The sequence below is a fragment of the Amphiura filiformis genome, chromosome 11 (genome assembly GCF_039555335.1).
Source record: "Amphiura filiformis chromosome 11, Afil_fr2py, whole genome shotgun sequence".
NCBI lineage: Eukaryota > Metazoa > Echinodermata > Ophiuroidea > Amphilepidida > Amphiuridae > Amphiura > Amphiura filiformis.
Genome location: NC_092638.1, coordinates 16010984 through 16025262, shown reverse-complemented (window position 1 = coordinate 16025262; position 14279 = coordinate 16010984). Strand labels below are relative to the sequence as shown.

General features: G+C 36.7%; 1 protein-coding gene across 1 annotated transcript; it reads right to left on the bottom strand.

The window, feature by feature from the left end:
* Positions 1-1757: 1757 nt before the first annotated feature.
* LOC140164421 (uncharacterized) lies at positions 1758-14227 on the bottom strand. The gene is made up of 8 exons (XM_072187700.1): positions 14038-14227; positions 13872-13987; positions 10428-10526; positions 7933-8088; positions 6599-6714; positions 5622-5778; positions 5195-5327; positions 1758-2039 (listed from the first exon to the last, which is right to left on the bottom strand). Exons 1-8 carry the CDS (start codon positions 14174-14176, stop codon positions 1945-1947), a joined length of 1011 nt encoding a protein of 336 aa, XP_072043801.1. The 5' UTR covers positions 14177-14227; the 3' UTR covers positions 1758-1944.
* Positions 14228-14279: the final 52 nt, after the last annotated feature.

The window sequence follows — 14279 nt, the reverse complement described above, 5'->3', positions numbered from 1 at the left end:
TCAGGACAACCTCCATATTTTCCTTATTTCGGACACTGAGTGCAATGGCTGCCCTGTAAACATTTGGCAATTTACACACAGTATATTGTACTTAATAGTAGCTACACATGGCAGCTATTGCACTAACCCACTTCTGGCACTGAGCAGTCAATATTACCATAATAACCTCCTGAGCCTTCTTAATCATGTTAAGAAGAATTAATGCAATATAATATAAAATTTCCTTTAGCACCCTGTCAAAATGAAAGAATAAAGTACATATTTAGGTGATATTTTACATAAGCTATAGTTTTTGGCAAGGTTCTTCAGTAGTCTGCTGATTTACCATATTTACAGTGAGTAGGGTTCTGATTTAATCATGTCATCATCACATCAGCACTTCATTCACCAATCAAGCTGCATAGCATCATGCGACTTTGTTCTTTTTACTTGATAATCAGGAAGAGCAGTTGGCTACTGAAGGACCTTGCTGAATACTATAAAAAATAAATCCTCCACTTAATATTAGCATTGAAAGTACCCTGTTTATACATAACCTGAAAATAAAAATAAAAATATCATACATCTGAGAATAATATATATAACCTGAGGGCTGACTGCAACACTGTCTAATCCCCATTATGGCCATATTGACCATATTGCATTTAATGCTCTGTGTGATAGTCATAGGCTTAAAAAATATCAAGAGCTATCTCAAGAACCATTGAACCAATACTAGGCTTGGTTGTACTCATTTTAATGCATTTTTCATGCCGATTCCAAATATGATCATAAAAATGTTCAATTCTGAAATTGTTGAATTTTTAAAGAGAATTTGAAACTTGTCGTCTGCAGTCGACACCTGCGTGGAGAGGGCTAAAGAATTCTGCCCTCATAGGCAAGGCATTAGCCATAGGGAAGTCTTTAGGGTGTCCAAAATGGTCAAAAATACCTTAATCTTCAAAATCAGGGTGTCCACTTCCTATTCACTCCATTATAAAAATCAGAATTTTAGGGTGTCCAAATTGAAAACAGTGCATTCAAATGACACCTGGACACCCTTCTGGCTAATGCCTTGCTCATAGGCCTTTGTGTATAAGGCTGTTTCTCTGGTCGGTGGCTATATTGGGGTTGGGAATGGACATGTCTTTGTTGTCATTAGAAACCAAAATCTCTTTTTTTTCCGTCAAAAATGGAGATAACCCAGTGAACACAAAAGGTTATAAAAGGTTATCAGAAAACGTTTAAATGTCGGGTTATATAAAGGGTATATTAAGGGTATAAAACGTTTTCATAACCTTAAAAACATTTTTGATAATCTACTGCTCAGCAAACAAAAATGTTTTACAGAAAACGTTTAAATGTCGGGTTATATAAAGGGTATAAAAACGTTTTAATAACATTCCAAAAACATTCTTGAAAACTTGATACAAAGCATTCTAAACAGAATGTTATTTTGGGGGTTGAAAAAATATTTTGTGAAAAATGTTTGCCCAAAATATTTTCAATAACGTTTTAAAAGCGTTTTCATGACCTTTATATAACCCAACATTTAAATGTTATTAAAGGTTTTGAAAAAAACATTTTAAGAACATTTTGGGTTTGCTGGGTTCAAATGTTTTTTTTAAGTATTGTGTTATTTAAGTATTGACACAATATTTGGCAAAAAAAAAAAAAAAAATAGTTTACAATAACATTTTTTGAAAACATTTGAAAATATTGTTGTAGTGTGTTTTCATACAAAACGTTTTAAAACGTTATCATGACCCTTGTATAACCCGACATTTTAATGTTATTAAAACGTTTTTACCTAAACCAAAAGCCAAAATATAACTTATTTAAAACGTTTTTGTGTTTGCTGGGAAGACAGTTGCGCTTAGCCCTCGATATCTGCATACAAATAGAATACAATGACAATGTGCTTGTTTCACTTTAAACTCACTAAACACTTCAGAGGGAGTGAGGTCATTGGTCCCAAGTGCCTGTAGCTCCGATAGCGATAGAAGGATTTTTCCCATGGGGTGCAAACTGGAAGAGCCACATGTCATTGGGTAGAACCACTGAAATGAATAATGTAAACAACAATACCACAATTCAGTTTAATGCCAGGAAGATATGAATGAACAAAGAGAGGAAGGAATGAATGAAGGAAAGAATTAATGAATGAAGGAGGAAGGCAGGAATGAAAGAAGGAAGGAGGAATGAAGGAGGAATGAAGGAAGAAGGAAAGAAGGAAGGAAGGAAGGAAGGAAGGAAGGAGTATAAGAGTATATCGTATATTTTGGTTAATGTTTATGAATCTGAAGGAAGGAAGGAAGGAAGGAAAAAGAAAGGAGGAGTGAAGGAAGGGAAGAAGCCTCGGGACGAGCAGATCAGTGATTCTGATGATTTTTGCAACATTGTAAAGAAGACACTTTATGGTTTTGGAATCTTCACGAACATTTTAGGTTTACTGCCGATATCTTAAGTCCCCAATCCACATGGCCTATTTCTATTGAATTATCTTGTAGACGCTCCTGGACACTAAATGATAAACTCATTAAACCTTAATGTGTATTGCGTGTAGACAATTTAACATCATGTTTATGAACTGAACATCTTAGTGATTAAGTTTTAAGTTAAGTACTATTTGGACATTTAGTTCATAGACAGTGCGTTTGATTTTTTGCAATAATACTTCTATGCAACTTTGACAAATTTTATACAATTTGCAGATATCTTATATGCACCTTTGCGTGTCACTAAAGTTGTGAAATTAACAGAATTCTTATCACATTTTGATAATTTTAAGCGGCTCTGCGATATTTTAAGAAATTGTAGGCACCTTTGTAGCATTTGTATGCGTTTTTGCATTTTGTTGTGTCTTTTCATCAAGCTGCAGCTAGGTAAAAAATTACAATTCAATTAAATGAATTCATATTCAAAATGAAAACCTACCCTTCTAAATAACACTATCCAATCAATTTCCTAATACTGTTTTTAAACATTTTTTAAACATAATATCGTTAACTTGACATTAGTGAGCCAGGTGTGTACTTTCATCAAGCTGTAGCTAAGTGAAAATAATGACATGTCAATTAAATGGATACACATTTTGAATGAAAACCTACCTATTTAAATATCTCCCAGTAATATATTTTCTGATTAACATTTTCTAAACATAATAACATTAACTTGGTATTAGTGAACCAGGTGTGTACTTTCATCGAGCTGTAGCTAGGTTCACAATTGAGTCAAATGCACTTTCAAAGTCTATATATTTTTGAAATTGCAAAATTGAAAAGACAGTCCGAATCTGTACTCCAAAGGACATAAATCGTATTTCCATATTTGCAAGGATTTCTGTACTAAATACGGGAAAATCGTACTACTTGGCATGTCCATAATTTGTTTTCTTTAACAATCAAATGTTTCAAATCTGCTCTTCAAAGTAACAACACAACATCTATTAACCAATTACAAGATAGATACCATGTTTTTACTCGAGACAGGTTTTTTAGAACCAGTCTGCTCACAAAGTCAAGTTGCTGCATCTACAAGTAAATAACATAGCAGATACATGTACTACACTTTAATTTGGGAGGCAGATATTTGACATGATCTGGTCCATGGAGGCCAAAGTAGGCATTTTTCAAATTGAGTTACTTTAATTATTACCAGGGCCGTGACACTCGTATTCAAACCCTGTATAAAAAGTGAAGTCACTTTACGGCAGTTTGATTGACACATCGGCAGTTTGAATGACGGTTGTTAGGGAGTTTGGTACCGTGTACAGGGAGTTTGGTACCGTAGTAACGTTTTAGCCTAAAATTTACGTATGTGTGCACGACAACAACGTGCGTACTACTTGAATAGTGAAGCAGACTTATTCCGTAATTTTGATTGACAGTTGCTGGGGAGTTTGGTACCCTAAATTTTTCCAAGATGGCGGACCATCGACTGCCAAATATTTGGACCCTTTCCGGCAAAAATACAGCTTATTTAGCCAAAGTCGACATAGGGTCATCACAGATAATATTTTCCTAGCATATTGAGCTAACTTCTCAGCTCCTTGGTTTTCATAATTTTTTTTGAAACAATGACGTAAACATGCATCATCTCTTCCACAGGTGATACACTCCTACACAGCTTTGCCATCACATGCATGAACGCGCATTGAGTGTGTGACTGACTTCATTTGCGCAAACGAGTGGGTTATCCTATAGTATATTAGTACTCGAGAATCCTTGTTATTACCTTACAAACATTAAGCTATCATATACTGAAAACATCACAAGTCTAGCATACTTGGTTCTAAGTTCTGAAGTTTTGTGATGTCTATTTTCTTATGTATTTTATTGTTTTTCACTCCATTTTTTGCATTTATCTCACTTTCAAATTTTCCGCCTTTGGCCTCCACTTACTAGATCGTGTCACATATTTTGAATCAGTCCCAAAGTGAAAGGCAGTATATGGTAGCCGCAGACTAACCACAAACAGTCAAAGTCTCAGCATCACCCGCTAATGAGGTCGATCGTTCCATGAAGTGCGACAGACAAACTGCTGAGCAAATACCGCTTATTTTTACGGTCTTTCGCATAAACATGAAGACATGCAGGGCTTTATCGCGTATACGCAAAGGCAAGCAATGCTGGCGTGATTGTTAGACACATACGATCAAATGATCGGCCCTCATGAATATGTGTGAATTCACTGCATACAAAGCACAGGGACTTTGACTGTTGATGGATAGTCTCTAGGGTCCGATTTCTCGAAGCCTGGCTAGTGGTCAGGCTTCTTAAGCCAGCAGGCTAGCCCTACCAAGTGGATCCATTTTATTGATTTACCTTTCTAGGTGATGTACGGTGAAGCACTGGTATATACGACTAATTGGGCTTAAGCCTGATGGCTTAGGAAGCCCGACCACTAGCCATACTTCGAGAAACTGGCCCTATAGTCTGTCCACATAGAAGTACAAAGAGAATATTTTTTTTAGTGCAATGCACGTGGAAATGCTTCTTTGGCGCGCCAACTGCTGCACGATTTGTTCTTGCCGAGCGCATGATGCTCTTTACGCGTCACGTTTTTTAACACGCAGTGCGTGAGAAGCAAAGCATCAACCCCCGACGCCAGATTTGGTTTGTACTTCTATGTGGACGGACTGTAGTAGTCTGTGTTGCTAGCACTAAGCAAAGCAGACACAGCATTTTTACCTATTAAAAGCAGATATACTTACAGGTCTCTCCTTCTTTCAATACAAAATGCAATTTCTGACAAATCTTATCGCATGGTGACCGGGGACTTAACCTGATGAAATATTGACCTCTGACCTGGGAAAACCAAGTCATTGAATCTGTAGAATTATAACTCTGTATCAAATGATAATAAGAATGAAAATAATATCAGAATTGTCTACCATAAAGACAAATATTTTGATTTATATGAATTTTTTCAAAACCTGAGATTTTGTGACAAATACAGCGCCCAAATTTAAAGTCTTGATATTCACGGGGTATGCTAGTTCATTTTAAGTACATTATAATTGGGTAAATATCCAAATTTTGAAGAAAAAAATGAGGGTGTCCTTAGCAAATGTTAAAATATTGCTTTATAAATATAACGTAACAAGAAGGCTGAGGGCAGATGACCCGTCTATAACTTACTAATAATTTATAATGGTCATGTCCAAAAGGTATATCCCCTACAGGTGATGCCATGGCAACTATATTAATGGTGCCCGTCTCAACCATAGGTGGCAAGAAATATGGTCTTGAGTAGTAAGTACGCAGAGCTTTCATTGGCTCCATAAAACAGTTCTCCCTGGAATAGGTAAAAAAAGAAAATTATATTCAACAAATATGTAATATTTTGTAATGCATTTTACACTGATTTTTTTCTGTACAAAGATACAGCCAGAGATGTCACTCAGTTTCACTCAAAAAACCTGAAACTGGTGAGAAAAGCCTGAAAAACACCCCAATAACATCTTTATAACACTTCCACTAACTCTCTCGGATGATGATATCAAACATGTTAACCCCCTGAGCGCTACCTGCCGATCTAACATTGCCTCTGATTGGTCAATTTCATGATATCTTCACTCTAATCACCAATCAGAATGGAGCTTTGCAAATAATTCACCCCAATTTTTTGTGTGATGAAATTATTCTAACAATGTTGCTTATTGGTCCATTGATAATAAAAACTTCTTTTTGGCCATTCGGCAGGTAGTTCTCATGGGGTTAGAGTGCCAATAGCAGTGCTCAAAAAATCAATGTCACTGCAGGTTGTCAATGTATTAGTAAAGTGCCAATCACATGCAACACCCCCTACCTTCATGTGTGAAGCAACAAAGTACCAAGGTGATTGTAAATTTGTAATTGTATAGACCACTTGACATCATTGTTTATCAACAAAGGCGAGGGACTGGTCTATATGCTTGAACTAACCGCTACATTGTTCAATGGCTTTGTTGTACTTCTTGCATGTGCCCTGTGCAAAATACGATGCGCATGCACACTGCAGGGCAAAGAACAATGGATATTGCCTTGATTTATGCGCGCATACTGACGGGCAATGACGTCACATGTCAAGTGGTCTATATTATAATGGCAGTATAAAAGATACAAAACTGACTTACCAATAAACATGGAATTTGGGTATGTTATTGTCTCTGACCTGTACAAATCGGTGTCCAGTCGCTGTCTTATAATTACACAGATCAAACTTACTCAAAACTTTGTCCTTATTATAAAGCTGAAAAATAAAAACCAAAAGAAACATGAACAGTTTTAATGAATGTTGAGATCTTGTGAGTTTGACACAAGCATAATTTACCATTTTGTCACATAATAAGCAACTCTTAAACAGACTTTCTTATGGTGGTTTACTATGTACGCTCTCATGGAAAAATTGAGTTAGCTTAAAATTCCCCTGAATTTATGCTTGTTGTTGTAACCCATGGATACGAAACTCGCTCTGATCCTGCCTGCAAAGGCCAATTGTGGAATGTCTAGGGTGTTCGCTTCTAAGCAGCAAAATCCGGAGTTGTTATTAACTTGATTATGGAATGATGTGGGGCTGTATTGGTCAGCGAAAACCTGTAAAGTAAAGTGTGCTGAGGTTTGTGGATCAACATCTAGGTATTGTGCCTGTGCGTAGCACACTGGTTATAAATCATTGCGCTTTTTTTTCTTATGAGGGACACATTAGAGATAAAGAGAAAGATTGCATGAGGGAGAGAGACGAGTGGTAGAAGGGGAGAGGCAAAAAAGAGAGAGTGAAAGAGTAAAAAAAGAAAAAGAGAGAAGAGAGTCAAACTCTGTTCTACATGGCAAACTTCTTTTACATGTTTAGCACAATTATAAAGGAAGGATGGTAAGTATTCATTTCATGGAGTTATTTTAACCCTTCAGCATAAGTATTAGTTTTCATGTATAATTACTATATTTTATGAGTGTCTTTTAATATTGTTGTAACTTTGTATATTGCAGGGCCCCGGTTGGAACAGCTTTAAGCTGATTCGGGCATACCCTGGGTAAAGATAATAAATTAAAAAATTAAAAAAGTACAACTACCTGGAACACAATCTTCCCTCACTTAAAATCTGTAGTAAATTTTTTGACTAAACAAAGCCAAGCTGTTGTGCTTTCTGTCCCAATCTGATCCCAATTTCCAGCATGGTTAACCCCATGAAAACTACCTGCCGATTGGCCAAAATGAAGTTTTCATTAATAATTGGACCAATCGTCAACATTGTTAGAATAATTTCGCCACCCGAAAACTTTGGGGTGAATTATTTGCAAAGCTCCATTCTGATAGGTGATTAAAGTAATGATATCATGTAATTGACCAATCAGAGGTAATGTTAGATCAGCAGGTAGCGCTCAAGGGGTTAAATGTGTTGTGTGTCCACCAGATTCAACACCTCTACCTGGAACAAAAGACTACCACCTCAACTTAGCAAATCATTACCTGCTTGATGTAGTCTATACTGAAGTCTTGAGTTGCTTTCCAATCTTGAGCTGCATCTGTTATCACTATTGGCATATTGTCAAACAGATACACATTTGCCATAGTGCTATGACTAATGTTCCTTTGATGATCTATGCTGCCATAATCTTCACATACCTGCAAGTTAACAGTGAAAAGTTTTGTGGAGGTTAGAATTTTGTTGTGGCAAATGGTTATAATTTTACACATGTTCCAAAAACTTCCCCTCACTCAATCATCTCTGTTGAATCATAGTAAGATGACAAATTTTGGTGTTGTTCTTTTTACACCCAAACTTGTACAAGACCACAAAATCAGGTCTCTTGTTTGTTTGTTTAGTAGTAATCTATTTCGCAAGTCACAGTATATATGGTCGCATGTCATAAGTTGGGTATGCAAAAAGGGTGGAGGGATTACACTTTTCTGAAAATTGTGATACAAATTTGATTGGCTTTCCGTAACCCCATATCCTACAGCAGTGGTTGATACCTCATTTTAAGCCTAATTTTATACTCTTTCAATCTACTGAAGCATATAATTATACATTATTCAGTAAAAAAATCACATCAGTTGAAATGAAAAATGCCAGGGGTGGAGGAGCAGGCGGATGTGGAGCAGGCGGATGCGGGAGTGTGCAATATAGGGCCTATGTGAAATTTCACATGTCAGCATGTCATAACTACTGGTTATTTGTTCAAATCTTGTGAGGGTTTGATGTATTGACAGCTTTGAATGTTGAATTTGTACAACTAAAACAATTGCTGACTACTTAAGGTGGTACTACACCCCCTGATAAATATTGTGACTAATTTTGCATTTTTCTCAAAAAGTAACTACAAAATTACTACATTCTGTGTACACACTGGTAACAAAAGTTATGTATATTATTGGGGCAAGGAATCCAATATACTTCACCGAAATTTCAGTGATTCAAGACAAAGGGGTTCATTATATATAAAGTTAAAAAATGAGGTACATTCTAGCGGTACCTCTTTTATCATAAATAAAGTATACCGCTTGTCTCGAGTCACTGAAATTCCAGTGTAGTAACTTGATTCCTAATACTGCTATAATTTACATAACTTTTGTTACCAATGTGTTATTATTTTTTGAGAAAATGAAAGAAATGCAAAATAGTCACAAATTCATCAAGGGGTGTAGTACCACCTTAAATGGTTATAATGTTCCATTTTTTAAAATTTTTAATGAAATCCTAGTTGAATTTCAGTATTTTTAGCAACATGCTAATGTACATTTCTCTTCTTGATATTCATTTCCTTAATAATAGAATAACTGTCTCGCTAATTACTCGTAAAAAGGTCATTGACCTTCACAATGTAATTAACATACGTACAATTATTTTAAATAGTTTATTTGAAGCATTAATGTATTGAGACCATATCCTCTAAATCTGATGACATTCTTGCATAAAATAAATATTTTACAGTCATTTTTGTAATTGAGGTCCGATTTGAGAAAAACGTATTTGAAAATTGAGATTTACATAGACACCTGTGTATTAATTAATTAGTAAAAGCATTATCTCAAAAATTAAGCATGTGATAAGGTTAAAAATGGTGTTAATTATTAGATGTTGTCAATAAATACAACATATCCAAAAATACATTTTTTGTCATTTTTTACCATGTAATGGAAATTGTACCCAACTTATGACATGCGACCATATCAAATTGTGTGTGCTAATCTTCAGATTCCGCAGAGTGTATACTCATCACACATACAAGGGCAGCTTGTTAGCATGCTTATAGCGCAACTGCATAAAAGCACTAACATTACTACCAAACATTGAAGTACCGGTATCATTCTTTTGTCACTACAAGATCCCAAATCTGTTCTAGTTCTTTTGTCACCAAAAAATCTCTGAATTTATTGTGATACATAACTGAATGAACCCTTCTTGGATATACAGGCTCTCACAAATATTTTCAAAATTTACATAATATGTATTAACTCAAGAACTAGAGCCACTCTACCCTATTCACAAGCCAGCTGTTGTGTGAGCTGATGTATTGTACCTGCAGCTTTGCTGTTAAGTACTGCTGCTTCTTTTCCTTGCACTATACCCTTACTATTTGAGCATCCGAGGCTCTGAACAAGTTCTATTATTATGTTCCATTCAAAGTTTTATGAATTCAAGCTACACATAGTGAGGGTTCATACGTATATTAGCAAATACATTGTAGTTCTTGGCGAATCCCAGGAAAGTGGGGTATGGTACACAGGGTTCGAAATCACTTGTATCGCATAGCAGTTTGCTCCACATTTTGAAGTAACTGCTACCCAATTTTGCATTTGTATAGCACTTCATAGTGCTTTAGTATAGGAAGTATGAGGAATTAGCCAAAAACTGCTACGCAAAATTTTTAAACAAATTCAAACCCTGATGGTACAATGATTTTTTTAGATTATCTCATTTTGATAAAAGGAATCGCTGCTAGTGTCTATATTATACTTACCTCACAGTCTTCCTCTGTGAGATTTTCTTCAACGAGGTAGGGGTTATATAGGATACAAGATTCTCTGTGCAACCCAGTCCAATCCCAGTATGGTAACACCTGCAAATGATGGAAACAACAACAAAATATTTGACATTTATACAACAAGATTTACACTTTGTTTTTTAACCATCTAGGAAATGTAAGTGCAGTGACATTATTAACTAAACTATTCTGCAAATTCCTTCAGCGATGTCTGTCTGCTCTTTCTGATTATCACGTAAAAAGAACTAGTCGTGCGATGCTATGCAGCTTGACCAGAGAATTAGGTGCCGCTGTGATAATGACGTGATTCAGTTAACCAATCGGAACTCCACTTCCGTATAAGCCATAAATTGGCCCTCGCTGAGAAAGTGAACAACTGTTTTTGGTTGTTGGGGTTATGGTCAGGTCGCTGCTAAGCAGTTTGTTTTGGTTGTGGCATGGCCCAGGAACCAATAACAGTCGCCATTCGTAAGGGCATCGGAGAGTGATTGTGTTTTGATTGTTCACTGTTGATTTTACAAGACAACATCAATAAAGGAACATTTTTAATTGTAAAACAATTTCAAGTCACAAAGTTGGTAAGTTACTAGCAAACATTGATAAACTACATGTATGCAGTTTTTTTTGCCGACACGCAATCCAAATAAGGCAGCCAGTGCACGGTTTGTTTGACACACAATACGGCAGGCGCGCAGAGGTTACTAATAATTTACTTTCGAACAATTGCGCATTTTGCGGTTAATTGTGAGCTATAACCCTGATTTGCATAATTGCGTTTGTACAAATAATGCAATATGATTGGATCACACGCATCGTGCATATTCATGAGGTTATGAATTATTTGTAATCTTTACACAATCAGTAAATATTCACTGGCATATTCACTCAGCCAAGCATGCAAGACCACGTCATGATCACAAAAAATGATCCGTAACTTTGGCTGCAGGGTACCAGTTGTACTTCTTGTCACTGTTTACGGTACACAGCCTACAAAACGTGGTGCATACCAGGGGATGGGGATAAATCCCCCCAACATTTTAATGGGGATGGCCCATACAAACATTCCCCCCCCCCCCACATGTTGATACCTGTATGTAGGTTTCTGACCAAAATAACCTTATAGTATACATTGTGTAACCTCATATTTGGCCATTTTAGCCTGAAAAGTGCAAATTTTCCCACGCAATGTTTTCCACTTCTACACTACGTATATTTCACCTAGTCCTGCCAGCAAGACTTCAGTCTTTATCATAAACATAATGACATCTACTGACCTGAATTTTTTGACCACTTTTGCACTAAGTAAATTACTCCCATGAAGATTGCAGGTTTTGCCAACCCTGGGAATTTTGAACCCACCCAAAAGATGAGATCAATGTTGATCAATTACCTCAACTTTGGGAGTAGGCCTATAGACTAGTACAGTGGGATTAAAATCATCCAAGCACGCCCAAACCCTGGTACAATGGGATTAAAATCGTCAGTGCATGCCCAAACTGTCCTTGAGAGAGTTCCTCAGCTGCATCCTTAGAGCCCAAAATGAGCCCACATATTGTGATGTTTCTTATTTGTGGAAAAGATAATAATAGAGTGAACTGTAACTCTAGGTACGACGAGTTACAGTTACTGGAACTAATATTTCACCAGCAGCCCTCGAATTAAGGATCTGAAGGGGCGCGGCAACTACATGTACATGTATTAATTAGGGCAAGTTGATAATTGCCTTGGATTTTCACTGAAAAGGCAAGGCAGCACGGCAATTTGTAATATTTCAAGAGGGCATCATGGCAACTGTTGAAAATTTGAGAAGGGCACCAAGGCAATTTCTCAAAAGCAAAGAAAACACACACAAACAGGCTGATAGATGATTATGAAGGGGCAGGGCTCAGGGCACCGCCACTAACGGCAACTTCATTAGAGGGCACGGCAAGTGACTGCCGTCAGTAAAGGACATATTTTGAGGGCATTACGGCAGTGGGGATTGGCACCCACGGCATTATGCCGTGGGTTAATTCGAGGGCTGTTCACTAGTTTAGGCCACTAACAGTCAATTTTGAGTTTCCCCGTCACATAATTTCTGAAAACAAGTGAGGTAACTTTTTCATTATTCATTATTTTTCTGCCTTTCATTATATCACCAACACGCATGTAAAATGTGTTGTTAGTTAGGGGCCTACATGTACCGCTAACTCACTTGAAGATGGATGTTTAGCCCAAATGAGATTCAAAACTATATTAAAAAGAGTCTGCAAGGTTGACAGCAAAATGTATGTTCAAACCCCATCCCCCAATGTCAAAAACAAATCTACGCCAGGCTTCCCGTTAGTGTGCGTCATTGCGTCCAGACGCGTATTTTACAAATTTGGACGCCAAGTTTCAGATGGCCAGTCATATTTTATGTCCATGTCACATGAATGTGGGCCGAGACAAAACTTCAAATTGAAATTAATTGATGATAAAAATAAGAAATTTCCATTCTTTCATATTTTAAAAATATTTATAAATAAAAGCCCCCAAATTTAACCAACCTGCTAAGAATTGAAGTAAAGAATTAAACGAAAGATTGGCACGCAACCGAAGGCTGTTTTTGCTGTTAAAATGCCGTTCTCATTTACAGTTATTGTACAAATCATTATAATGATTAAATTATACCATAATAAAATCGCAATTGTTTTGCTTAAAAATGAAGTATAAAATATATAAACCGGGAGTCAAACTTGGTACAACTGTCACGACTGTTTGAATGATGCAAAAATACAAATCCATATGGATTCACCCGGTTGACTTTTTATTTTACGAGAATCTTTTGCGCAGATCGATTTGTGTGTACATCCATATCAAAACGATGCACTTGTCGGCTGCTACATGTGTCTCATTTTACAATTAGGAATAAATACCAGACTCATCTCAAGTGGAGGTCACCTCAAATCATACCGAAGTCACTTGATTTAGGAATACAGAGAACATAGGGGGGCCTATTCCTAAACTATGTGACCTGGGGATGTTTTGAAGTGACGTCCACTTGAGATGAGTCTGGTATTTATTCCTATAGGCAAAATATTAAATTCTCGATCATGAGAGCAAACTTGGGTACGGTACGCACAAATATTTGCATCAAGCGTACTACGCAAAGACCGGCGCTTACAGCGCAAACACAGCTTTTGAGAATTGACCAATCACACAATAGTTGCTAGGCAAGATCAAGGTCAAGGCGCGATTGTGTTTATATTCTATGAAAAGTACGCTGACGCAGAAGGTTCATCCTCTCATGATCGAGAATTGGTTATTTTGCCTATAGCTATTATGTGAAATGAGACACGTGTAGCAGCCGACAAGTGCATCGTTTTGATATGGATTACACATTTGCGGATTTACTTCCTGTTCAGTTGTGAAAACACATCAACTAACTATACGATGTACCTGTAATGCAAAGCATTTTGCGAAGACACAAATCCATCTATAGCTTACGCTCCACTGAAACAAAACTGCAATTACACCAACAACAAATGATAACACAGCAAGCTTCCTGATCCAACCTCTGAAATTAGAATTTGACCTTGATGCAATTTCGCTTGCATTGCTTGACTTTCTATTTGACTTTTTGAGATCTGGAGCAAAGGTTCTGCGCACTTTCTTAACTGATCTTGATTTAGTTTTGATGATTGGCAATAGTTAATAACTTCCTCAAGCTCCTTTTCAAGAAGTTTTACTTGTTCATCTGCCATTTTTCCAGAATTTTTAGTTGCAGGTGTGTGCTGCTGTAATGTAAATCAGCTGAAAAGTTTTTTCTTTTTTGCTAAAATTCAGGATGTCGCCCCTCTGCAAATT